Source organism: Sinocyclocheilus grahami, unplaced genomic scaffold (genome assembly GCF_001515645.1).
Source record: "Sinocyclocheilus grahami isolate Dianchi unplaced genomic scaffold, SAMN03320097.WGS_v1.1 scaffold134.1, whole genome shotgun sequence".
Lineage (NCBI taxonomy): Eukaryota > Metazoa > Chordata > Actinopteri > Cypriniformes > Cyprinidae > Sinocyclocheilus > Sinocyclocheilus grahami.
This window is the reverse complement of record NW_015505313.1, coordinates 2,357,086-2,382,366: the sequence shown is the minus strand read 5'-3', so window position 1 is coordinate 2,382,366 and position 25,281 is coordinate 2,357,086. Positions and strand designations below refer to the sequence as shown.

Below are 25,281 nucleotides of genomic sequence, written 5' to 3'. Positions count from 1 at the left end.
CCGCCAGCTCTCAGGTGTGACGCTGTTGGGACACTAGATGACAATGGCTTTCAGTGGCTATTTCAGCAGTCAGTGGCTGCGATGGCAGAACATGAGACAAACAATTATTGAGCAGGAGAGGAGTCTTCCAGAAGTGGGAAAGGTGTGTATTAAGTAGATAGATGTCAGTATAGCTGCTGAACACAAACATGCTCCCAAATCACCCGTCCTTCGAAGAAATAGAACTTGTGATCAAAATATAGTCTATTTCTGTTATTATTTACTTTTTATTGTACTTAATTATCTTTTTTTAAATCATGATGTTGCTTAATGTTTAGTACTGACCTGCTGTTAGATCAAATCTGTGCTTTTGAATTTCATTCATCTGCTTCAACATTGGTGTTTTCTAAAATATATAGTTTATCTCTGCCTGCAGATTGTGGATCTTCTGAAAGAGCTGGATGATATGAAGCGCATATATGAGAGCATGGTGTCTGACTTGCTACGCTGGATCAAGACCAAGGTGATGGAGCTCAATGACCATTCTTTCCCCAACTCCCTGCGAGAAATGCAGCATCTGGTTTCTGCCTTCAAGACATATCGCACTATTGAGAAGCCTCCCAAGTACCAGGAACGAGGGGCCATCGAGGCCCACCTCTTCAACTTGCGAACCAAGCTAAGAGCAAACAACCAGTGGGATTATATTCCTCCGGAAGGCAAGACCTTGGGGGATATCGAAAGGAACTGGACCTTTCTAGAGCGAGCAGAACACCAGCGAGAGAGGGCCCTCCAGAGTGCGCTGATGAGGCTGGAGCAGCTAGAACAGCTGGCCCAGAAGTTTGACCGTAAGGCTACGCTGAGGGAGAGCTACCTGGAGGACACTCTGCATCTGATCCAACAACAAGACCTGGGAGGGCTGCAGAGACTGGAGGAGGCTGAGACAGCGGCTCGCAAACTTGAGGCCCTGGGAGCAGATGTGCTGGCTCGTGAACCACGTTTCCGCACTTTAAGTCAAATGGCTGCTGTTATTGAAAAACAGAACTACCACAGCAAGGCACAAGTGATTCGCAGGTGAGGGGCAAAGAATAGCAGGTAGTTCATAATCACTTATGGATATGGGTTATGACTGTTTGTAATGTCCTATTATAATGCAGTGGAAAAGACATGTCAAAAATAAGTTTCTAGTAAAACATTTCCACTAATGCTGGCACTATAAAATATAATTTCTTGTTGATCCGTGGGAATGTGGATTTTGAAAATTACATTATTAAAGTAAAAAACATTTTATAGGTGTGGAAGCATTTAATAGACATTAATAGTTTATTAATATGTTCTTATTATCTTATTAATGTTTCATTACTATCTTGTAGTAGTTGAAACTATCTGCTATCTTAGTTTCAGTAGTCATGTCAAAGCTGTAACTAAATCAGCATACTATCATCTCAAAAACATTGCAAGAATTAGAGGTTTTGTTTCCAGTCAAGACTGGGAGAAACTTGTTCATGCCTTTATCACCAGCAGGGTGGACTATTGTAATGGTCTCCTCACCGGCCTTCCCAAGAAGACCATTAGACAGCTGCAGCTCATCCAGAACGCTGCTGCCAGAATTCTGACTAGAACCAGAAAATCTGAGCATATTACACCAGTCCTCAGGTCCTTACACTGGCTTCCAGTTATATTTAGGATTGATTTTAAAGTACTTTTACTCGTTTATAAATCACTCAATGGCCTAGGACCTAAATATATAGCAGATATGTTCACTGAATATAAACCTAACAGACCACTCAGATCATTAGGATCGAGTCAGTTAGAAATACCAAGGGTTCACACAAAACAAGGGGAATGTGCTTTTAGTTATTATGCCACCCGCAGTTGGAATCAGCTTCCAGAAGAGATCAGATGTGCTAAAACATTAGTCACATTTAAATGCAGACTCAAAACTCATCTGTTTAGCTGTGCATTTATTGAATGAGCACTGTGCGATGTCCGAACTGATTGCACTATATTATATGTATAATCGTTTTCTTAAATTCATTTTAAACCTCTTAAATCAAATTTTTTTTTTTATTATTATTTTCAAAGTTTTTAAATTCCTTGTTTTATTGTTGTGATTATTGTTTTTATTTTATTTTATGTAAAGCACTTTGAATTACCATTGTGTATGAAATGTGCTATACAAATAAACTTGCCTTGCCTTGCCTTGTATGCGACAGGAACATGGATATCATGAACCGATGGAAAGCTTTGCAGCAGCGTCTGCAGCAGCAGAGAGAACATGCTGGAGATGCTGTGAATACATTTGCTGTTCTCAGAGATATTGAGTTAATATATCTGGACCTAAGGGAATTACAGGTGAACAACTCAAATTTCCTATATATATCATTTTTACTCCAGACATTACCACTGAGCATTATCACTTGAGCATAAACTTTCTTTCCAAGGCCCAGGCAGATTACTCTGACTTAGGAAAACAGCTGCCAGACGTGGTAGCCCTACTGCAAAAGCAGGACTTACTAGACAGCCAAATCATCTCACTTGGAGAAACCCTGAATGCCATGAGCAGCAGTGCCTTAAAGGTTAAACACAAAGGTGCCACAAAAGTCGAGAGAGGAGTTAAAGATCTTAATGGCCAGTACAACTCTTTGCTGGTTCTCAGCAAGAACAGGTAAACTCTTTAAATCCTTCTAATTGTATCAGAAGCCATTTTATTTGTGGACATTTGTAAGACTTTTGTAAGATTCTAAAATGAGTACAAAATGGAAAATTAAATCTTGTGTGCAAGTACCATATACTTAAAGACCCTTACAGTATTTAGACTTACAGTAGCTAAACTGTGTTTTAAAAGTTAACCATAAGAAATAAAGACAGGATTGTATACAGCACAGTTTTACTGTTTTATAAAAAATAAAAAAATACTGTGGACATATACTGTACAGCAATAACATGATCTTTTTTTGTGGAAAAAAAGGAGAAAAGCTCTGGAGGGACAGCTGAAGCTCTTTGAATTTTTCAATGATTGTGAAGAAGTAGAAGCATGGATCTATGAGAAATGGGTCCTCTTACAGGCAGCATCTCTGGGGAGAGACCTCATTCAAATTCAGCAAGCAATTCAGAACCACAAGGTATGTGGCCATCAGATACTATAGGATACAAAATTGCAGTATTGAAGAAACCCATTACTGTCTACATTTTAGATATATTTCAAACAGGTACGTGCTTATTGATACTCTTTTATAGGCTACTGCTTGCTCTTTTAAGCACTTCTATAAGGGAGAACAGACTAACATTGCTTAACCTCAATGTGACTGGATCAGAGCTGCTAAGATTAACAAAAATTGCTATGTATGTTGCAGGCTTTAGAGGCAGAGATTCAGTCACAGGAATCACTGTGCTCTGGGGTTTTATCCAGAGGCCAAGAGCTGTGCAGGGGCAGACACTCCAATGAGAGAGACATCCAAAAGTGGATTCAGACTCTTCAGAAACAATGGCAGCAGCTTAAAGAACAAGTCACCATCAGAAAAAACAGGCTGCATGCAGCCAATGTCATCAAGCAGGTATAAATCAAACTTAGCTATGTATAGGTTCCTCATGAGTGGAAAGTGAGAAATTATGATTCAGTAGATCAAGCAGAGGTTGGCATAAAAATGTGTTCTAAATGCCATTCCTCCTTTCCCTCAGTATTTTGCAGACGTTACTGAAGCCAGCTCGTGGCTTGATGACCGCAAACCACTTCTAATTGATGAGGATTATGGAAAGGATGAGGCCAGCACTACTGCTCTGCTCCAGCGTCACCAAAGACTGGAGAAAGAAATGGAAGCATATGCCTCAGAAGTTAAACGGCTGGGCGAGCAGGCCAAGAGTGCTGCCCAACTTGCTCCTCTTACTGTGAGTCACAACCAAAATAACCTATTATGTACAAAAGAAAAAATATTTTACATGCAATTACAGCACATAGTTTGTCTGAACAATTTTCCAATATTGCTTCAGGAAGGGTAATGGTGAAAAATAGTATATCCTTGAAGTAAATGTGAATCATTGCTAGTATAAAACAGAAATTACTGTATAATTTTATGGATACAGCTTCAATGGCACTGACACATTTTTTAACCAATTTAAGACTGAAACCAAGCAGAGTAGAATGGTCCACTACAGTGATTCATCAGATGGTGAAGATGAGACGGATAAAAAAGCTGACAAAGGAGGAAAAGTCCTCAGCAAGGCTATACCACAAGAACAAGCAATGATTAGGTTCAGATACAGAGGTATACACATCCTTTAGTGCTAAGAAAAATGATAAATGCTACTGGTCTGGTTTGTGTGTACAATGAACCAGTTCCTCTTTCTCTTCTCATCTTGACAATTTTTTCAGGTCCTATATTAACCTGGGAAAGAGGAGAAATATTGACAATTGTCAGCAGGGAAAAAGATGACAAGTTTCTTCTTCGAGACAGCAGAGGACATGAGCAACTAGTATCTTCCACATTCATCAGGGAGATGCCGTCTTCTGTAAGACGATTTAAAAATCTACTTGAGTTTCAAATCTTTTGAGCCATAAAAATTCTTTAAATTGCATCTACTAGACAGCTTTTGCTTGTGTTTTTATGCAATTAAATGCAGAAAGCACCACCTGAACCTACAAATGGAGAACCTGAGAGTCCAAAAAAGAAAGTGAGCCAACCTCGCCGCACTCGTTCTATGCGGCGCGGCACAGCTGAAATATCTACCTCATCATTGCCTGACCCACACTTCCAAAAAGACACAATAGAGAGCACACAAAGCAGTCTGGAACAGGATTTCAACAGCCTTTATAATTTAGCACAGGTGAATATTCACGCTTTACCTTTACTCTTTACCATTTTAGATGATTTAAAACATTTTCCAGGCATTTAAATAGCATTTTCTCCCACCAGTCAAAAAATAAGGTACTGGATGACACTGCACGACTTCATAGGTTCTATAATGCCTGTGAGGAGTTTGAGTCCTGGATGAGAGACAAGGAGAATGTCCTCAACACTTTTAACTCCAACTCCAACGACTTAGAGGTTGTACAAGCCAAATATGAGGTCAGTTCACTCTGAAAACACATGCCGAGCAGAATAACACAAGTCAACATGAATCCTTTACAACATTCAAAGCCTTAAAGCTATTAAGCTATAAAGCTATAAAGGTATTTTGATTTAAAAACATTCACTTCTTTCTCAATGTTATACACAGAACTTTCTCACCGAACTAGCCAGTGGTAGAAAGCAGCTCGATGACATTACCAAGCTTGGAGAGGAGCTTGTGAAAAAACAGCTCAGTCAGAAAAAAGAGATTCAGCTTAGGCTTGGAATCGTAACCCGCAGGTATGAAGGCTAAAATCAGCATTGTGCAGCCATCCAACCATGCTATTGTGTACTTAAAGTGTTTCTTTGTATGACCAGATGGGAACACATTCAGAAACTAAAGGATGAGATGGCTCATGAGCTGCTTAGCTCTGCTGATGTGAAATCGTTCCTGCAGACTTGCCAAGACGTCCAGGCTCAGCTCCAGGATAGACTAGTCCAGCTTGACACACCTGATGTGGGGAGCTCACCATCAGCCCTGCAGGCTGAGGAACACAGACAAGCCCAAGCTGAGAGGGACATAGAAGCCCTGGAAAGGAAAATAGAATACCTTAAAAGTGTGGCCAAGATGTAGGTTTTGCTACAAAATTATTGCAGTACCACTTATGTTTTTTTGGCACATCTTATTTCTAACCTTGGCACAGCTCGTAACCATCATCAACAATAACTTACAGGAGAATGTCCAATGTTAGGTATAAAGTGTGAAACCAAATCAATCCTTATTAATCTGTCTGTTAACTGTACATCACATTGCTATGCTACAGGAAACAGGATTGTAGCCCTGCAGAGAGTGCTGCTATCATGGAAGAAGTACGTGCTTTGGAAGACCTGCTGCGGCAGTTGAAAGCCCAAGCCACTCAGAGACAACAGATGCTTGGGGAAGCCCGACGCTTGCAATTCTTTCAGAAAGAGACCAGAGACCTGTTGTTATGGGCCGAGGCAAAAAAGGAGCACCTTCTGGAAGAGGACACTGGATCTGATGTAGCATCTGCTCAAGCCCTGCTGAAGGAGAACCTTGATCTGAAGCAAGAGATTGAACTTCAGAGAGCAAAGTTAGTTGTGTTTGGTGTTATCTTGGAATTCGTATTTAGTGCCTATGATTGACGGTAACATTATTTCAGATTGAAAGATATGGAGAAGCTGGGTCAATCTCTGGAGGTGGCATCTGGAGAGAAAGGAGCTAAAGATGTTCAGCAGACACTCACTAAGTTGGATAACGAGTGGAGCCAGCTGGACAAACTGTGGTCTAGTCGCAACAGACGGCTTGAGCAAGGACTGGAGTTTCAAAAGCTGAATATGGAAGCAGATCGTATAGAGGCCACCATTTCTGGTCATGAAGCCAGACTGAAAGTCAGAGACTTGGGGGTAAATGAAAGAGATGATACTGTGACATTTAATTTCTTTTATTATTCTAATGTATTCATTAAATGAATTCATTTCATGTCTCTAAGCACATTTTGTCGAAGGAGATACACATTTGTAAAGATTTAATGCAGAATTTCTGTACAGGACTCTGTGGACAGCGTTCACAGTTTACTGGGCCGACAAGAAGAGCTTGAGGCTTTGCTTGAGGCGCTAGAGCGATCCATTAACCTCTTTCAAGACAAGAGCCAGGAGCTCATCAGCAAGCGTAACTTTGCCACCAAAGAGTGAGTGTAGTCTTTTATTTATTTTTACATATTATAATTAATTTTATTAATAAATAATTATAATTGTTGTCTCTTAGTGATATTATTTTAGTTCACTCTGGCATTTACCCCTTTCCAGAATTCAACAGCGATCAAAGGTCATTCAAGATCGATACAAGAACCTGAAAGAAAGTTGTAAATTAAGGAGGCTTGATTTACTTGCTTCAAAAAAGTACCAGGTAGACCTTCAGTTTGTTTTGGAAAGTGACAGCGTAATTTGTGAATAATGGAAGTTAAAATGTGTTAGTAGCTATATAACAGATGAGAAAACTTATATATCAGAAAATATATCAGCTGTCTAAACAACTACAGTGCTTTTTTAAATACTTTACTTTCCCTTGCATAGGAATTTTTAAGAGATGCAGAGGAGATGCTGCTGTGGATAGAGGAGAAGTTTGAGATTGCTGAGGACGAATCATACAGAGATCCAACCAACATCCTTCGCAAGCTCAAAAAACACGAGGCGGCAGAAAAAGAGATGCAGGCCAATCAAGTCCGCGTTGACAGACTGACTGAGGTACAGCACCACATTATTTACTATTTCTCAAGCAACATAAGTACTTTGCCATGATTTTGGTCCATTCTGATTATTGGATTTTATGAGGTTAGACTGGAGAGGAGATCTTAGCAAAGGATCACTTCAACAGCCAGAGCATACAGAGAAAGACTCAAGAGGTACGCAAAAGGTGGACTGAACTCCAGAGGAAGATGGCAGAAAGAGGGGACAAACTACGACAGGCTGGCCAGCAGGAGCAACTCATGGAGCTGCTTCAGGTATTTAAACTCTTACTTTTGACTACTACAGGACAGCAATGAAGGAATTTTTTTTATTTATTACTGAAACATTAGCAGAATAAATTCCTTTGAGTAGTTTTTAAATCTGTTCTTATGTAAATTTGTATCATTGAATTAAATCAGTTGAAATGACCAATTTATACAGAAAAAATAAGTGCGCTTATTTATTATTATTTTCATTATTATATTTTAAAGTATCTGCATATTTTCAGGATGCAAAATTGAAGATTGAGGCAATTGAGAGAATGTTACAGAATGCAATCAGGGGTCATGACCTTCGTTCAAGCAGACAGCTCCTGAAGGAGCACAAGCAGCTGGAGGAGGAGGCTCAAGAACTTGCAGAAAAAATCAACTCCATTGTCACCCGTGCCAAACACCTAGCGACCAACCATTTTGACTCTCAACGCATCCTCAGGGAGACTGACACTTACCTGAAACTGTTAGTACTCATTTTTCATCAAAACCTACCTGCATGAATTTCCTGTTTTTAGGGAAACAATAGATAATAAATTCATGATCAATTATAAGTATATGCAGGGTCAATCAATATAAAACTGTTGCTTTATCTGCATACTTTAAGATGCCTTTACCTCTGTTTTAATTCCCAGATTTAAGTCTCTACAGAAACCTTTGGATCATCGCAGGAGCCAGTTAGAGGCAGATGTGGCTTTATATAGCTTTTACCATGATGTAGACCTAGAGCTAAACTGGATATCAGAGCATCACCCTGTAGCTGATACTACAAACTATGGAAGATCTCTGGCTGGGGCAGTTAGCCTGCTTCAGAAACACAAGGTGCAATTCGATTTGAGTGTATGAATACAAAAATAGTTTCAATAACTTTAAATAAATGGCTATACATTTCCTTGTAAAGTTCCAGTGTGAAGGTGTATTCATTATAACTGTTAAATCTTCAAAATCCTCCAGGATCTGCAGGCAGAGGTAAATGGCCACAGCCAGTACCTGCAACGAGTGCTGGACAGAGGACGAGCCATGGCCCGGTCCAATCAGTGGAATGGTCCGGAGGTGCAGCAGAGGTGTGAGCAACTGATTGCAGAATGGGAGGATTTAGAGCAGTTATGTGAGAAACGGTCTGGCGAACTTAACAAGGCAGTTACACGGGAGCAGGTAAAAGTGTAGGAGTGTTTGCAGTTTTTTTTGGTCAAGTTTTCAAGCCATTACTCATAACATTTTCTTTCTGATGTTCAGATTCTGCTTGACTGCACTGAGCTAGAAACCCTTCTGTCAGAAACATCAGCTTTGGTCAGCACTGATTATGGCAAAACTGAATTAGCTACACAGAGTCTAATAAAGCAGCACAAGGTGAGTAATCTTTGGCTTGTACTAATGCAATAGCTTAAGGTTTTAACACATAACCTTAACACGTACTGGTTTGTTTCTTCAGGCAGTAGAGGGGCAGATTGAGGTACTTGCTGCTCAAGTAGATGAACTCAAGTCAAACGTTAAGCAGGCTGTACGTGTGTGGGGTTCTGCTTGACTGCACTGAGCTAGAAACCCTTCTGTCAGAAACATCAGCTTTGGTCAGCACTGATTATGGCAAAACTGAATTAGCTACACAGAGTCTAATAAAGCAGCACAAGGTGAGTAATCTTTGGCTTGTACTAATGCAATAGCTTAAGGTTTTAACACATAACCTTAACACGTACTGGTTTGTTTCTTCAGGCAGTAGAGGGGCAGATTGAGGTACTTGCTGCTCAAGTAGATGAACTCAAGTCAAACGTTAAGCAGGCTGTACGTGTGTGGGGTTTAGAGGAGCTGAACAAGCCCTACAACCACATGAAATCTAAGCTAAATGAGGTTCAGCACTCAGCGACAGTCAGGTAAAGTAACTATCAATTGATAAAACAGCACAATTAATATAAGTAAACACCCTCATGTTGGTTTGCTGTGTTAAAACAAACATATCTCATTACAACAGAGAGCAGAGGCTGCGAGAGACTTTACATCTACATGAATTTAAGCGCGAGTCTGCTGAACTGGAAGAATGGATTGCTCAGCAGATACAGATTGCTGCCTCTAATGACTTTGGGAGTGATTATGAAAATGCACTGGTGAGACAGACTATCGATCTGTTGCAGACTTGTCAAATGATTTTTCATTGCCCTGTATATTTACTTTCAAACTACTTTGCACTGTACTTTCATTAGGGGTTGGGGTCAAGAAATTTTGAAAGAAAGAAAAAACTATTTAACGGCAAGGTATTTTATGGTGGTCATAGTTTTAATACAGCTAGGATAATAATTAAATATTTTTAACACAATTTTAAAAACATTTACTAAATTTGATACTAGTTTTTCATTTGTTTGGTCAGAAGTCTAGAGACTAATAGTTACACTAAATTCTAATGACAGCAAGTCTTAATAGTCAAAATTAATAAACAAATTAGTTTTTGTTTTATTTTAAAAGTTTATACATCTACATTAATTCAATAGTGGGTATAAGAACAATACACTATCAACTTAAGTGAATATTTTCTGCCTTTTAATATTTTAACTTTTATGGCTTTAGTACAGTGACAAAATAAAAGCCAATTATTACAACCTATTGTCTTCAAACTTATTTCTCATATTTGTTTTACTAATTGTTTTCAAACATACTATTTAACCCTAGAAATGATCATATGTTGGGCTCCTTGGCATCTAATATTTGAAACCTTAATTTCCTATTTTAAACACATAAAATTCTTCAGATTTCAATATGATTCATCAAGTTAATCCTGTATCAGATATGCATGTTGTCTGTGATCTGGATCTGTCTAAGTACCTCTTGTTTCATGACAGCAACTGTGTGGGAGATTTGAGGTATTCTTAAAGCAGCTGGAGGTGGGACTGGAGAGGATGCACACCTGTGAAGAGTTGGCTGACAAACTCATCAAAAGTAATCATCCTGAGAGCCGCTTCATCCGAGAAACACAGAATCTACTCCGGTAATGGCATGTGATAGGGAAAACAAAATATTACAAACTAATAAATACAGTAATCTCATATGTGACCCTGGACCACAAAACCAGTCTTAAGTCGGTGGGGTATATTTGTAGCAATAGCCACAAATACATTGTATGGGTCAAAATTATTGATTTTTATTTTATACCAAAAATATTAAGTAAAGATCATGTTCCATGAAGATATTTTGTAAATTTCCTACTGTAAATATATTCAAACTTAATTTTTGATTAGTAATATGCATTGCTAAGAACTTCATTTGGATAACTTTAAAGGCGATTTTCTCAATATTTTTATTTTTTTTGCACCCTCAGATTCCAGATGTTCAAATAGTTGCATCTCGGCCAAATATTGTCCTATCCTAACAAACCATACATTAATGGAAAGCTTATTTATTCAGCTTTCAGATGATGTATAAATCTCAATTTCGAGATTGAGACTGGTTTTGTGGTCCAGGGTCACATATTTGTGTCAAATTAAATGTATCAGACCTGTGTAGTGACATAATTTTACAGTCTACAGATATAATTTGCAGTTCATACTTACATTAAGTCTAATTTATGACAGAAAATCATGGGAAGAGCTGCAGGATTTATCTAAAGATCGTAAAGAAATGCTACGTAAATCTGAAGAATGTCACAAATTCTACAAAGACTTGACTGATGCACTAAGACAGATAAAGGTATCCACTCCAGCTGTGCTTTTAAGTCATGCTGTTAAATAATACGCTAAACATATATGCCCTGGTGCTCACATGTCACATATCTTGTCCCAGGAGAGGTACAAAAGCATTCCTGATGACATAGCCAAAGATCTGAGGGGAGTGCTGTCTCAGCTACGGAAACATGAAGCTCTTGTACATGAGCTGGCTGGAACAGAGCAACAGGTATGATGTGAGAGCATTCATTACAGGTGTCTTGCACTGCTGAAATGGCTATATGAATTTACAGTATACTGACACCTAGTGGGTGGCATGGATGCTTTTGCGCAAAGGGAAAAATTATTAAGTTATTGTTTCTTACTAAAAATAACTATCCACTACCACTTCCACAACTTATTTTTGCATTAGAATTATTATATAAATATATATAGCCCTATATAGGCTATAGTTTTTGAGGAACAGGGACTGTGGTTAAGAATTGGTATCAGTCTCTTTTAATCCGATGTAAAGGGTATGAATAATAAGTGATGACTCGGTTATGTCTCTTTGAGCTCATCTCACTTGGATTTCTGCTTGTAAGTGATGCATTTTTTAATTTATTTTGCTGGTTCAATTTGTCAGTAAGGGTTTGATAGATTGTTGATTCCTCTGTCTGTGGCGCTAAGTGCTGGAAAACAATTAACGATTTACCTGACTCGGTGACATCTCTCCATTGTCCAAAATACTATAATTGACGAATTCTTCGGCACAAAATTATAATTGTCCCCGTATTTGTCCCCACTCCCATATCACTCTTCTGCTCCTCTTTTGCCTTGCCCTTGAACCTTTTCCCGCCCTGTCGTCTGATTGGTCGACAGCATATGAGAGTTTATGGGATTTAGTTATAACTTAAAAAAATTATAAATGGAAGGATTTTTAAAAGTTCAATTTGTCAGTAAGGGTTTGATAGATTGTTGATTCCTCTGTCTGTGGCGCTAAGTGCTGGAAAACAATTAAAGATTTACCTGACTCGGTGACATCTCTCCATTGTCCAAAATACTATAATTGACGAATTCTTCGGCACAAAATTATAATTGTCCCCGTATTTGTCCCCACTCCTATATCACTCTTCTGCTCCTCTTTGCCTTGCCCTTGAACCTTTTCCCGCCCTGTCGTCTGATTGGTCGACAGCATATGAGAGCTTATGGGATTTAGTTATAACTTAAAAAAATTATAAATGGAAGGATTTTTTTTAAAATAATTACTTTAAATGTATTTAAAGGATAGCCCCATGAGATGTAACATCTCATTTTCAAGGGGGTCCTAAAACACAAAAACAAAATATTACAACAATATAAACAAAACAGCTGTACAAAACATGTACACACACAAATATACAAAACAAAAGACATGCTCAACCAGTCCCCCACACCCACAGCAGGTTTACAAAACAATCAACAGCATACATAAGCTTAATCAATATAAGAAAACTTAAAAACATACACAAATTATTTTAAGATAAGAAAATAGAGATAACCTTAACAAGTAAAGGGTTTAAGAAACAATTAGCGCAGCAAAAAAGTAAATTTATATATATAAATAATTTACAAACTCGTTCTCAGGCTGTTAAAACTTTTTGATTTCTTTTATAGCTGCAGGAGCTGTTGGACGGAACTGACACCATTCTGGACATGTGCTCTCCTGAGCTGAGAGTGGGGTTGCAGGAGCTGCAGCGGGAGGTGGTGGAGAGCTGGGAAAGTCTCCGAATGCACATGGAGCAGAGGGAGGAGGAGCTGCGGTCAGCTAAGGACCACTACATGTTCTTTAACACAGTACGCTACACCCAGTTCATAGTACTTTGACATATGTTTTTAACATCAAGATTTTAAACTCCTTCTTTTGATTTGTTGGAAAATTCCAAAATATTGGTTGAAACAAGTTTTGAATACATTTGTATTGCTTTGTTCTCCAGGCACAGGACTACTCCCTCTGGTGCTCGCAGGTGCTGAGTGGGATGAAGGCAGAGGAATCCATCCGAGATGTTGCCACCTGCGATTTGCAGTTGTTTCAGCACCAGCAGCTATGGGCTGAGATTGTGGCACGTGAGGAGACATATGCTCAGGCTGAATCCATGGGCCAAGAACTGCTAGAGCATGACACATCTAATGCTAAAGAGGTGAGAAACTGAAATTTGTCCGATTTAAACTACAATACAAACTGTTTATTAAATTGACATAAATATAAACTCTAAATACATAACAAATACATGTTTAAACATCCTGTGTGGCCATCAGATCCAGGAGAAACTCAAAGCTCTGCAAGAAGAGAAGGAGAAGCTTTCTGATAACTGGCAGTCCAAGCAGAAATGGCTGGAGAGCACATATCTGGAGCAGGTGTTTTATAGAGACACTGAGTACATGGAAAAGATCACTAACTCCCAAGAGGTCAGTGCTCCTATAAACTACCAGGCGCTACGTTGATTTGCATTTCAACATGTAAGAAATATCTGGTCTGGTGACCGCTTAAATAAATATCCATATAGTATTACATAGTTCACAAGCATTTCAAAATCAAGTTTGTAGTTAGACATTTAGTGTTAAGGCTAGCAACATCTGTTTCTTTGCAGATCCAGTTGAAGAACAGTGATTTGGGAACAACAGTGGATGATGTAGAAACTTTGATCAAACGCCATGAAGCCTTTGAAAAACTTCTTAATTCTCAGGAAGACAAGGTGGGTTGGTCGTCAGCCTACAGTGTGGCCTGAATCATCGCATCAAACACATGACATTTTATAGATGAATGAATATCTTATCATGTCATGTAGATGGTGGCTCTTCAGGAGTCAGCAGAACGCTTAAGGACAGAAGGTTTGAACCGAGAAAAAAGCAGCAACATTAAGAACAAACTGAAAGCTCTCCAGGAGAGAAGGGAACACATCAAAGATCTGTCGGATAAACGCAGAGAGGATCTTGAGATCTCAAAGCTTCTCTGTATTTTCAACCGAGATGTGTCAGAGGTACAGTACTTGTAATTTCCGGTCCAGGTGATATTAAACAAAGAGAAACAAACAAATTAATTGGTTGGTTTGTGATGTTTATTTGTATTTTAGCAAGAAGAATGGATCACAGACTGTATGAATAAAACACAAGACTCCAAAATAGACATGAGCGATCTTCAGACTAAAATGAAGATATTGCAGAAGCATCAGGTGTTTGAAGCAGAGATTCTGGCCCATAGAAATATCATTGAATCTGTCCAGCAGGTAAGTCACTGTACCCAAGTCACAAGTTGGCTCAGTAGTCCATTAGAGATAATCCTATATTTATTTGTTCTTCTTTTGGTCAGTATAAATATATTTAACATAGTTTGTCACATACTTATCAAAAGGCTGGAAATGAGCTGGTGACCTTGCGTCACCCAAAATCGAAGGAGATAAAGCAGACCGTCTCTGCGCTGATCACTCATTGGGAGGATCTGAAGCAAGCGGTTGCGGCCCGTGGAAAAGTTCTTGAGGATAACCGTGATTTTCTTGAGTTCCTGCAGAAAGTGGAACAGGTTGAAGTTTGGATTAGACAAAAGGTAAATAAATGAGGCCATTCCATAACAAAATGCTGAAAACATGCCTTGATGTAAAGTACTGGTATACCCTGAATTAATGCTTGGTTTCACTGACCTCGGTTTCTTTTCTGTGTAGGAAGTGATGATAAATGTTGGTGATGTTGGGGAGGATTATGAACATGGTCAGCAGCTGCTAAAGAAGCTCAGTGAATTCAGAGGCTCAGGTTCTGGAGTAAGTCTGGTGTTGGGAAAATATGAACCTTACAAAGAAAAACTACATATTGATTTAACTACATACTGTAGGTTTTGTGTTATGTAACAGCAGAATGCAGCATATTGCTTAGTATAGTAACATTCTTTCACTAAGTAGTTTTCATCCCTTAGGATGTGACTGTTGATGATGCTCACATCAAGACAATCAACACTCTGGCAGCCCGGCTAGAGAGACAGAACAGTGATGAGCTGGCGACTGTGAGAAAGCGTAGGCAGCAGCTCAATGAACGGTACATCCTCCTTTCAACTGAGATCCATGTTCATTTAAGAAAATACACTCATCCTCTGTTATATCTAGCATATTGTTGTTTGCTTTGACTTTCTTGTCACCTTCCCAACAGATGGAGTAATTTTCATGGCAACCTGAGCAGCTATAAGCGGAAGCTGGAGGCAGCGTTAGAGATCCACGCCTTGATTCGAGAGCTAGAAGAAGTCCGGGACAGAGCTGGAGAGAAGGTGAGAGAAATCAGATTGCATGTCTTTGAATCTGAACCCAACTTTGGCTTTGAACATAATATGAGAGAACATTTTAATTTATTTTACAATATAACAATATTTTAAATATATTTAATGATATATTCCTAATGACATATGCTTAATTAAAGATGTAATTTTTCGGTCACAGATGCTGTTGCTCCAGGGACAGGGCTGTGGTGTGGATGTGGAGAGTGTGGAAAACCTTATTCGCAGGCATGAGGAGATGGAGAGGGAGGCCAGAGTCATCCAAGAGAGAGGCACTGTGAGTAGACTGGACAGCTGTTATACAAAGAACACATTCATCCATATTAATCAGTGCACTGTGGGTAGCACGTCCTATACAGTATCTATTGTGTGTGCTTGCTTTGTGGTTAAAGGCTTTTTAGAAAATCTCTCAGCACCTTCCTGTTTAGTAACTGCTGTACGTACAAAAGCCTTTAAATAAACCATTAATGGTGCATTATATGCTGTAGAGTGAGGGTTTGTGAAACTCACTAAAGATAGTCTGCTTACAAGAAGGGTTACAAAGAACATAATTGCTTAATTTGTAAAACCAGGCCCTGGAGAAGGAGACTAAAGATCGGTTAAGGAGACACTGTGATCTGGCTGACAAACTTAGTAAGAAGCAGGAAGAGGTCAACATTGCCTTAGTGAAGCTAGACAAGGAAATCAAACGAAGGTATGCATGCAACCATTAGTTGCTATATTCTTAATTTATTGTAATAATTATAATAATAATATTATGATTAAATAGTGTAACATGGTGAAATGTATTTAAAATATACATTAAATGAGAAAATAAATTGAATATTGTTTTGGTAGGAAGGAACGATTGCAAGAGTCTCATCAGCTGCAGCTGTTTAAAGCTAACCAGCGCCTCCTGTTGGACTGGACCCTGAAGCAAAGTGCCGAGATAGTGAAGAAAGGCCTGCCTAAGAATAAGACTGAAGCTGAGAGTTTCATACTAGAGCACCAGAACTGGAAGGTATTGAAATATATATACATTATTAAATTATTCAGTTTCTCAGTTCATGTGACCATGATCATTTTCCCATGACAACTTTTTTTAGTCAGATTGCTGTTGTTTTGTATGTTCTTATCTTCTTCTGTCACAAAATATAATGCTAAAATGAATTCATTTACAGTGACTTTTAATACAGTGAATTATACAGTAATTTATAATGTTTTGCATACGATGACGTACTGTAATGTTATATGATACCAGACATGTGTTATATCAACATTTAATGATTGCAGGCTGAGATTGATGCTCGCAGTGAACGCATAGATTCGGTTAAGAGTTTTGGACAAAATCTTGTGAAGTCTGGACACAGCGATTCAGTAGAGATTAAAGAAGCCCTATGCAAGCTGGAGGACGCCAAAACAAAGCTTGCTCAAGCTTGGGAGGACCGAAAGAAAACTCTGGATCAAGCTCTGAAGCTCCAGGTGACTTAAGATAACAGCAGGTGGTTTTGCTTCATTGAGGTTCTGTTTATTCTGTGAGGTATTATGTGAAGCATAATGAGATATTGATTGGTTGCAGATATTCCTGGGCTATGCTGACCAGACTGAAAGCTGGATGAGTAACAGGGAGGCTTTCTTGATCAATGAAGATCTTGGGGTAAGAGATCAATTTCTTTGACCTCATTTAAATGCCCTTGGTTGTTTTCTTCTCTGTAACTTTGAAAATGGATGCTGAAAGGTGTTTCACACGGTCATTGCAGGGTTCAGTGTCAGAGGTGGAGGCTCTTCAGAGGAAGCACGCTTTGTTTGAGAACTCTCTAGAAGCTCAGATGGGGCAGGTGGCAGAGGTTGACAGATATGCTCAGCAGCTCATACAGGCACAGCACTATGACTCTGACAACATCAAGAAGAAGATTAAAGCTATTCTGCTCAGGTATGCAGTAAGCCAAGAAAACCCACTTAAGTAGGACATATCATGAAATTACATATCATATAAATCGCATATCATAAAAATGACATATTACGTATACATATCTATATATGTAATTTCATAATTAATTCTGATGTCTTTGAAATATTGTTGAAGTGAACTGACAAGTGTGCTGACAAGCACTTATAAACTAAAATATACTTTGTAACATCATTTCTATTGTATATCATGTATTTAACTATATTTGTAATTACACATTTTCAATGATGAAGCTTCGATTTAGCACATTTAAAGTATATTTAAAATATATCACTTTAAATATAATATTAAATAACAGAGTACAATTAAAATATTAAGTACTTTACATGTGCCTAAGTCAACATCAAAATAAGTGTACTTCTTTAAAACATGACAAAAGGTTTTTAAAACATAATTATTTAAAATATACTTTAAAGTAAAACCTTTAATTTGACATTATCACGAAGTGCAACTTTTATTTATCATATTATTACAAAATGGCCTTTTATTTCATCAATATATTATCTGCAAGTACAAATGCACTTTTAAGATTTGAATTACACTTCAAGCGCACATTCGATACAATTAAGCACACTTCTTTTTCACAAAGGTCTATAGATCAGAAATATTAAATGTACTGTTCAAGTAAAATTCCTTTCTTAAAGGAAGGACAAAGTACTGGAAATGAGCAAAGCCAGACGAAAAGCATTGGAAGAATCTCTACAGCTGCAGAAATTCCTGGAAGGAAGCTATGAGGTGTGTGAAGTAAACAGCTTCTGCTGAATGTGGAAAATAAATTGTACGTAGTTTGATTTTACACATCAGTAGCTATTTTACAAAGTCAATTTCTCATTTCTAAAGGTTTCTTCATGGTTGAATGAGAAGAACTCTGTGGCTGTTGATGAGAGCTGGAGAGATCCTATTAACCTGCAGGCTAAGCTACTAAAACAACAGAGCTTTGAGGCAGAGATACTGGCCAACCGCAACAGAGTGCAGACCTTCATAAAAGTACGGCATTGGACTCTTAAAGAATGTCTGAATATCTCTTAATCTTTTTGTATGTGTGTAATTCAGACTTAAAGGAGTATCAACAGCTAAAACATGAATTGTTTCCTCAGGAGGGTGATAATATGCTAGCTTCCAGTCATCCTGCTAAAGGCAAGATAAAACCACGAATAAAGGACGTTGATGACAGCTGGGACCAGCTTTTAAGCAACTGCAAGGAAAAGAAGTTACGTCTACAGCAAGCATATCAGGTACAGCATGCTAAAACTCAAGCTCAAGGCATAAGTGTGCACACGGAAACTGATTTTTTTCCTGAATCTACATGATATTATGTAGAGGTGCTGCTTACACATTGTTCCCTGACAATGAATAATAGATACACCAACATATCTTCATGACTTTCAGACAAAGCTAATTCAGATTTACTAATGCCGGTCTGAAATATCATCTTGGATAATGTGGTTTTCCTCTAGGCATTGCAGTTCCAGCGCTCTTTGGATGACATCGAGGAGTGGCTTGGGACAGTAGAGATAGAAGTGGCGAATAAGGACTACGGTAAGGACCTGGCCTCAGTTAGTAGGCTGCTTAAGGCCCTGCAGGGTCTGGAGGAAATGGTAGATGCACACATGGAGAAAGTCCAGGGGCTGGTGGACACAGCCAAAGACTTCAGCTCTCAAGGCAACTTCCTTGCAGAAAATATACAGCAGAGGGTTTGGAAGGTGGTCAACAGGTACGTTTTTGTTCAGCCCCAATTTCATTCTACTGTAGAAAGTTTAGTGAGTCCTTCACATGGATTTGAATGACGTTTAAATGTGGTAGAAGTCCATAGTCCAAATCCTGTGGGCACGAAATCTGATAATGAAGAAAGTAAATGATTTGATAAGCTCTTATGTACATGGATTATTTGATAAGCGCTATTTACAAGTGAGCAATACTGACGTTCCAAGATTAAACATTAATGTGGCCACTATTCACGAGTTTTGAAATGTCAGTCGAATGATCTAAAACACCACATAATTGCTGTGTCATACTACATGTAATCCCATAGCATGTGGTATTATGTTTTTTTTTTTTTTGATTGACAGACTGAGTGGAAAACACTGACATTTAATCATTTCTCTCAGGTATAATGGGCTTGCTGAGCCGCTTCAGGCCCGCAGGGAAACTCTGGAGTCATGGCAGCTGCTGTTCCAGTTCTACAGGGACTTAGAGGATGAGCTGCTGTGGATTCAGGACAAGCTGCAGGCCACAGCCACAAAAGACTGGGGCACCTCCCTGCAGAGTATACAAGCCATAGTCAAAAAACATCTGGTTAGTCTGGTCCTGGAATACTTACTGTATGCATGTTTAAACTGGTGCTTCAAAACCCTGGTAGATTTTTATTCTGCTCTGCTTTAATAAAATGAAGACTCGTCAGCAAGCACAAAGAGCCATTTCTGATAAACCGATATCTTTTCTTATAGGTTATGATGCAGGAAATTGAGAGCCGAACCCCTCTAATAATGGCTGTGCAGGAGGCAGGACAGAACCTGGTGCGAGGACGACACTTTGCATCACGTGAGATCAGTGAAAAACTTGCTGAGTTAAAGAAGAACTTTGACACTTTGAAGAAAGAGTCAGCGAATAAGGATCGCCAGCTTCAACAAGCACTGAAAATCCAGACCTTTCTCTCAGAGGTGTGTTACCCATTCACACTGTAATGTGATTCATATACATATTATTAAATCTGATGTCTGATGTCTCTTCATAATGACCCAGGTTTCCCAACTGGAGCAATGGATGGAGGAGCAGAGGCCTGTATTAGAGTCCAAGGACTATGGAAAGAGTGAGGAGGCCACTGAAGCTTTCCTCAGGAAACTAGACACAGTTGACCTGGAGTTGGAAAGCCAGTGTGGAAAAGTAGAAGCACTCCTGAAAACTGGCACTGATCTAGAAAAGTCCCAGCATCCCAACAGGTGCAGTTATTGGGTCATGATAGCATTGATTAATTGAGCTAATTGCTGATTTTTGTAATAGCTTTGCTATCAGTGATGTCAGCAGATTTGCTGATTTGGTGATCAAGAAACTCCTCTCAGTATTATCAATGTTGAAAACAGTTGCGCTGTCTAATATGTTGGTAGAAACAATGATACTGTTTTTTTAGGATCCTTTGGTTAATAGAAAGTTAAAATAAACTGCATCTGTTTTAAATAGAAATCTTTTATAACATTAAAAATATCTTTACTGTCACTTCTGATCAATTTATTCCGTCCTTGCTGAATAAAAGTATTAATTTCTTTACAAAAAAAAAAAAAAAACCTTACCGACCCCAAACTTTTGAATGGTAGCTTTGAAGTTGAAAACCTCAAATAATAATGTTTTGAATTTATAATGTGTCTTTGCAGTCATTTAGTGAATAAGAGCCTTGAAGATATGCATGGTGGGTTTGAGACACTACTGCAACTGTCTGCTCAACGTCGCACAGAGTTGGAGAATCAGTACAATCTCTACGTATTTGAGAGAGAAGCCAAAGACCTACAGAACTGGCTACTTTCTCGCAAAACCACAGCAGAGTCTGAAGACTTTGGACAAGATCTGGAAGGGGTGGAGGTAAGATTGGCTCAAAAATAGAGAGTAGAAACACTATACAGTTTTATGATGAATATATTCTTGATGTATTTGCCTTTATCTGTTTTTTCCATATATTAATTGTAAATGACTTTGGATTAGAAGTCATACTACATTCATATACTGTAACTCTATCATGGTAACTTATAAAAAGATACTTTGCACTTGTCAGACTTTACAACCTTCTTAGCTGTAAGAACTATTTTAATCATCAAAATTGTTTTTAAATCAACTTGTGCTCTTGTTAGGCACTGCAGAAGAAGTTTGAGGATTTTGCAGAAGAGGTCGGCACTCTGGGCCAGAATAAGCTGAGTACAGTCCAAAAGCTGAAGCAGACGGTGCAGTCATCAGAGGCACAGCAGAAAGAGAGAGATCTACTCAAGCTCTGGGAGGATTTAAACAAGACTATGAAAGCAAGAGCAGAGGTAATATTAAAAAAATACAACAACAGCGACTCTTCTAAGGCAGTGATATTGCAAATTGAGTCAGTTCTGGGAGTTAAAAGGAAATGTTTTGACAGAACCTGCGTTCCGCTCGAGAGGTTCACCAGCTTGACCATGACTTGGATGAGCTTAGGAGCTGGATGAATGAGAAAGAAGTGGCTCTGGACTCTGAGGAGCAGGAGAATGACCTGCTGAGTGTCCAAGCTCTCATCCGCCAACATGAAGGCTTGGAGGTACCCAATATTTATACGCACTTGTTGCTATCAGCCTAATGTTCAATTGAAAACATTTAAACTACAACAGGTGGATTTTTAAAATAGTACAAGCATCTGTTTCATCAGAGAGACCTTGCCGTGATAGAAGAAGGCGTGTCTCGTCGAAAAGAGGAAGGCAAAGCACTGGTCCGCAAGTGTCCTCGAGTGAGGGACAGTTTGAGCGAGAGGCTGCAGGAGGTGGAGGAGATCTGGAGGAGCTTGCTGGAAAAGGCCAACCAGCGCAGACAAAGACTCCAACAGGCAGAGGCTGTTCAGAGATATCTGACTGAATGGAGAGAGCTGATGTATGCAATGTTTTCTTTCTTTCTCTCTCTCTCTCTCTCTCTCTCTCTCTCTCTCTCTCGCTGTTTTCCATGTGTTGTCCTGCTGTTTACATTGATGTTGTTGATTGTGTCTTAGGGGCTGGCTTAAGGAGACACTGTCTCTAATGACAGGGGAGGGGGTTGGAGGTGAGGTTAAAGACCTGGAGCAGCTCATTAAAAGGCACGAAGAGTACCGCACACAGATTGACAGGCAATTATACAAATCAGAAATGGTTCAAAACGAAGGGAGACGTCTGATGGAAGAGGGGAACTTCATGAGTCACAAGGTATGACAGTCACGCCTAAAGGCTGGAATACAATACACAACTTTTGCCCTGAGTCCATGTGCACATTTCAGGGGGTTCAGAGTTTAAATGAAAAGTATTCAAGTAGGTTAAGAAAAGGCTCAGAGCAAGCAACGTTTAGTTAACAACAAAACGTGATTGACATGTACAGTGTTCATTCATTGTGAACCTTCTTATAAAAGCATTATGTTGGTCAAAGCAGATGAAAATAAACCTGTAAAAAGTATGTGAAGTCACTATATGTATGTGCAGCTGGAGGACCGTCTAGCTGAGCTCCAGGACCTGGAAGAGCGAGTGCTGGAAGCCTGGGCCGAAAGGAGAGCTCAATATCAGGAAGACCTTGAACTGCAGCAGCTGCAGAGAGAGCTGGAGCAGGCTGAGCACTGGCTCAACACCTATGAGAGCGCGCTCAAAGCAGAGGATTATGGGGTGGGAAAATTTTTGGGAAAATGTTTACATATATGTAGGCAGCATATGACTCCCTTTCGCTTCAAAAACAGCTTCATCAAATCTAACTGTACTGAATTTGTGGACAGGACTCCGTTTCAGATGTTCTGGAGTTGATGAAGAAGCAGGAGGATCTGGAGGCCATGATTCAAGCTCAGAGTGAGAGATTTAATGCCCTTCAAGCCAGACGAATACAGGTAAAAGTATAAAATAGCTCACTCATACTAGCATTATTCTCGATTTTTAACTGCATATTTGCAAAAGTGTTTCAAAAACAGGACAAAGGATAGAAACATCCACATTTATCAGTTTTGATTCACCTTTTTGTAATTTCTCTGCTCTTTCTTTGGTGTCCCAGAGGGAAAAGAAAATCAAAGAAATTCAGAGCGGTGGCAGTAGGGACAAGCCCGTTCGTGTAACTTCCCTAAAGCGAAAGCCATCTGACCAACCAGCTTTGCCTCCACTTCCCTTGCTGACCAGTCCTGTCCTAAGGAACAGCAATAGCAAGAGCGATAATTCATCCACACCCTCCCGAGTCCCTACAGCCAGGTCTGCCGTCCCACCGAGAAGCAGCAGCGGTAAAAATGAATCCTCTGTGGTGTCAAGAGTGGCATCAGGCCTCAGGAGAAACAGCAGCAGTGACAGTGATACCGTAACTGCCCCCGACAAACCATCCACCTCTGTTCTAGACAGCCCAGAATCATCCTCAGAAATTTCCAGTGCTGTTTACAAACTCCATTATTTACACAATGCCCCCAAGATTGACCATACCACATCTGAAGATGAGGTCGATACTCCGAGACAGACCGAACCCTCCGTCAAAGTCATTACTAAACCAAAGATAACTCCTAGGTTTCTGAAACCATCAGCCCCTGATAAAGAAATGCTGGGTCCTCCTACGTCAAAACCCCCTGAGCCACCCTCTAAAGATGAAGAAATGGTGGACAACCAAACCTCAGTGGATAAAAGCCTTCTTTCATCCACCCCACCAGAAAAACCTCAGTCATCTCCCCTTTCAGACCCAGAAGTACAAACATCCACTTCTACTGAATCTCCAATAGGGACGACTGTTGCCACCAAGGTAAAGGCTATTTAAGTGCTTTTCTTTTTAGATTCCACCTTTTTTTTGGTCCGTAATTAGTGTACTTTTTTAGATCAGAGCAGGACATGCCACAATGGAGGGTACCTTGGAGATTAAACTGAAGCAAGGAGGAAATAAAGTAAGCTTTCCAACCAACACCAATGGTGATATTGATTAAAAAGCTTTCTCTGACATCCTTAGCTCCACTTCTTTGTTTATAGTGTGGTTTTGTTTCTGTAAGAGCACTTAATGGTGTAACATTGATCTGTTGGTTTGGATCAGGGCTTGGATCACTGGGAAACAGTCTATGCACTACTGGAAGAGGAGACACTCAATCTGTTTAAAGACCAAGATGCTGCCAGTGAGGTATGAGTCTACACACACAACATGGACTCACACACACTTGGCTAGACACGCTAGTGAAAGAGAGACTCAATGAGAGCTATGTTTATTATTAATTAACTATATATCCAGACAGGCAAGGCAATTATTTTTGCAGACAATCCTGCATCTGTGAGTCCACCACATGATGACAATAATTATATCAATTCAAGGAGATGTTTTTGTGGTTGACTTTGTGGACTTTCTCTTAAATCCATGTCATTGAATACAGAACTGTACACGCTGGCCACCGATTACATTGGCTGAAGCAGTCTGTAAAGACAATCCGTACTACAGGAGAAAGGAGAACACATTCAAAATCATGTGAGTTCTGATTCACACCACCTGCCATTGTGAAAGGAACATCTGCTCACGTGTCAGATGAAAACAAATCTATAATCTGTTGACTCTCTGGTTTAGGTTGAGCGATGGCAGTCACTATCTGTTTGCCGCCTCTTCTCAAGAAGAACAGCAAAAGTGGTTGAAGGAGCTTCAGAACTGCACAAATTCAACGGTGTTCTCAGAAAGTCCTGGGTAAAATTATATAAACAACAATAATGATTGACAACTACAATAATGATGAACAACAAAAATATATATACATACACGTACTACCATTCAAAAGTGAGATTTTTTAATGTTTATGAAAGATGCCTCTTATGCTTACCAGCTTACCAAGGTGGCGATTTATTTGATCATAATTACAGTAGAATGTACATATTGTGAAATATCATTATAATTTGAATAATTACAGTATGTATATAATCCATAATACAGTAATGTATAATCCAGTCTTCAGTGTCACATGATCCTTCTGAAAACATTGTCTGATTTGCTGCTCAACAAACATTTCTTTTCAGGATTCTTTGATTTGAAATACAAATCTTTTGTAACATTTCAAATATCTTTACAGTCACTTTTAGTATATTAGTGTATGTAAAGTATTCATTTTATTAATAACAAAAAAAATGGTAGTAACCCTACTATGAACAGTGGTGTTCACATTATCAAAACTGCTTTTCTGCTCATTAATATTTGAGGGGGG

The 25,281-nt window shown here is 39.1% G+C and overlaps 1 protein-coding gene across 1 annotated transcript in view; it reads left to right on the top strand.

Annotated features, from left to right (window-relative positions):
* Positions 1-25,281, top strand: part of sptbn5 (spectrin, beta, non-erythrocytic 5) — a 30,571-nt gene that overhangs the window by 3,756 nt on the left and 1,534 nt on the right. Inside the window, exons 7-68 of the mRNA XM_016279899.1 lie at positions 416-1,050; positions 2,193-2,331; positions 2,421-2,644; positions 2,948-3,101; positions 3,333-3,533; positions 3,658-3,864; positions 4,097-4,241; positions 4,349-4,485; positions 4,597-4,800; positions 4,890-5,042; positions 5,194-5,324; positions 5,403-5,654; positions 5,849-6,136; positions 6,206-6,449; positions 6,594-6,733; positions 6,852-6,951; positions 7,119-7,289; positions 7,382-7,546; positions 7,780-8,006; positions 8,176-8,362; positions 8,495-8,695; positions 8,777-8,890; positions 9,251-9,408; positions 9,507-9,639; positions 10,369-10,514; positions 11,098-11,212; positions 11,306-11,416; positions 12,823-13,002; positions 13,143-13,346; positions 13,465-13,614; positions 13,797-13,901; positions 13,995-14,186; positions 14,280-14,432; positions 14,558-14,749; positions 14,865-14,960; positions 15,113-15,231; positions 15,343-15,457; positions 15,627-15,740; positions 16,036-16,157; positions 16,301-16,463; positions 16,736-16,924; positions 17,022-17,099; positions 17,203-17,375; positions 18,056-18,146; positions 18,252-18,398; positions 18,509-18,646; positions 18,869-19,125; positions 19,520-19,706; positions 19,859-20,071; positions 20,154-20,350; positions 20,780-20,984; positions 21,251-21,427; positions 21,523-21,678; positions 21,787-22,004; positions 22,120-22,309; positions 22,580-22,756; positions 22,864-22,971; positions 23,133-23,855; positions 23,929-23,994; positions 24,138-24,221; positions 24,469-24,560; positions 24,657-24,770. Of these exons, the coding sequence (XP_016135385.1) occupies positions 416-1,050; positions 2,193-2,331; positions 2,421-2,644; positions 2,948-3,101; positions 3,333-3,533; positions 3,658-3,864; positions 4,097-4,241; positions 4,349-4,485; positions 4,597-4,800; positions 4,890-5,042; positions 5,194-5,324; positions 5,403-5,654; positions 5,849-6,136; positions 6,206-6,449; positions 6,594-6,733; positions 6,852-6,951; positions 7,119-7,289; positions 7,382-7,546; positions 7,780-8,006; positions 8,176-8,362; positions 8,495-8,695; positions 8,777-8,890; positions 9,251-9,408; positions 9,507-9,639; positions 10,369-10,514; positions 11,098-11,212; positions 11,306-11,416; positions 12,823-13,002; positions 13,143-13,346; positions 13,465-13,614; positions 13,797-13,901; positions 13,995-14,186; positions 14,280-14,432; positions 14,558-14,749; positions 14,865-14,960; positions 15,113-15,231; positions 15,343-15,457; positions 15,627-15,740; positions 16,036-16,157; positions 16,301-16,463; positions 16,736-16,924; positions 17,022-17,099; positions 17,203-17,375; positions 18,056-18,146; positions 18,252-18,398; positions 18,509-18,646; positions 18,869-19,125; positions 19,520-19,706; positions 19,859-20,071; positions 20,154-20,350; positions 20,780-20,984; positions 21,251-21,427; positions 21,523-21,678; positions 21,787-22,004; positions 22,120-22,309; positions 22,580-22,756; positions 22,864-22,971; positions 23,133-23,855; positions 23,929-23,994; positions 24,138-24,221; positions 24,469-24,560; positions 24,657-24,770 (10,967 nt within the window). The remainder of the gene's footprint in view (positions 1-415; positions 1,051-2,192; positions 2,332-2,420; positions 2,645-2,947; positions 3,102-3,332; positions 3,534-3,657; positions 3,865-4,096; positions 4,242-4,348; positions 4,486-4,596; positions 4,801-4,889; positions 5,043-5,193; positions 5,325-5,402; positions 5,655-5,848; positions 6,137-6,205; positions 6,450-6,593; positions 6,734-6,851; positions 6,952-7,118; positions 7,290-7,381; positions 7,547-7,779; positions 8,007-8,175; positions 8,363-8,494; positions 8,696-8,776; positions 8,891-9,250; positions 9,409-9,506; positions 9,640-10,368; positions 10,515-11,097; positions 11,213-11,305; positions 11,417-12,822; positions 13,003-13,142; positions 13,347-13,464; positions 13,615-13,796; positions 13,902-13,994; positions 14,187-14,279; positions 14,433-14,557; positions 14,750-14,864; positions 14,961-15,112; positions 15,232-15,342; positions 15,458-15,626; positions 15,741-16,035; positions 16,158-16,300; positions 16,464-16,735; positions 16,925-17,021; positions 17,100-17,202; positions 17,376-18,055; positions 18,147-18,251; positions 18,399-18,508; positions 18,647-18,868; positions 19,126-19,519; positions 19,707-19,858; positions 20,072-20,153; positions 20,351-20,779; positions 20,985-21,250; positions 21,428-21,522; positions 21,679-21,786; positions 22,005-22,119; positions 22,310-22,579; positions 22,757-22,863; positions 22,972-23,132; positions 23,856-23,928; positions 23,995-24,137; positions 24,222-24,468; positions 24,561-24,656; positions 24,771-25,281) is intronic.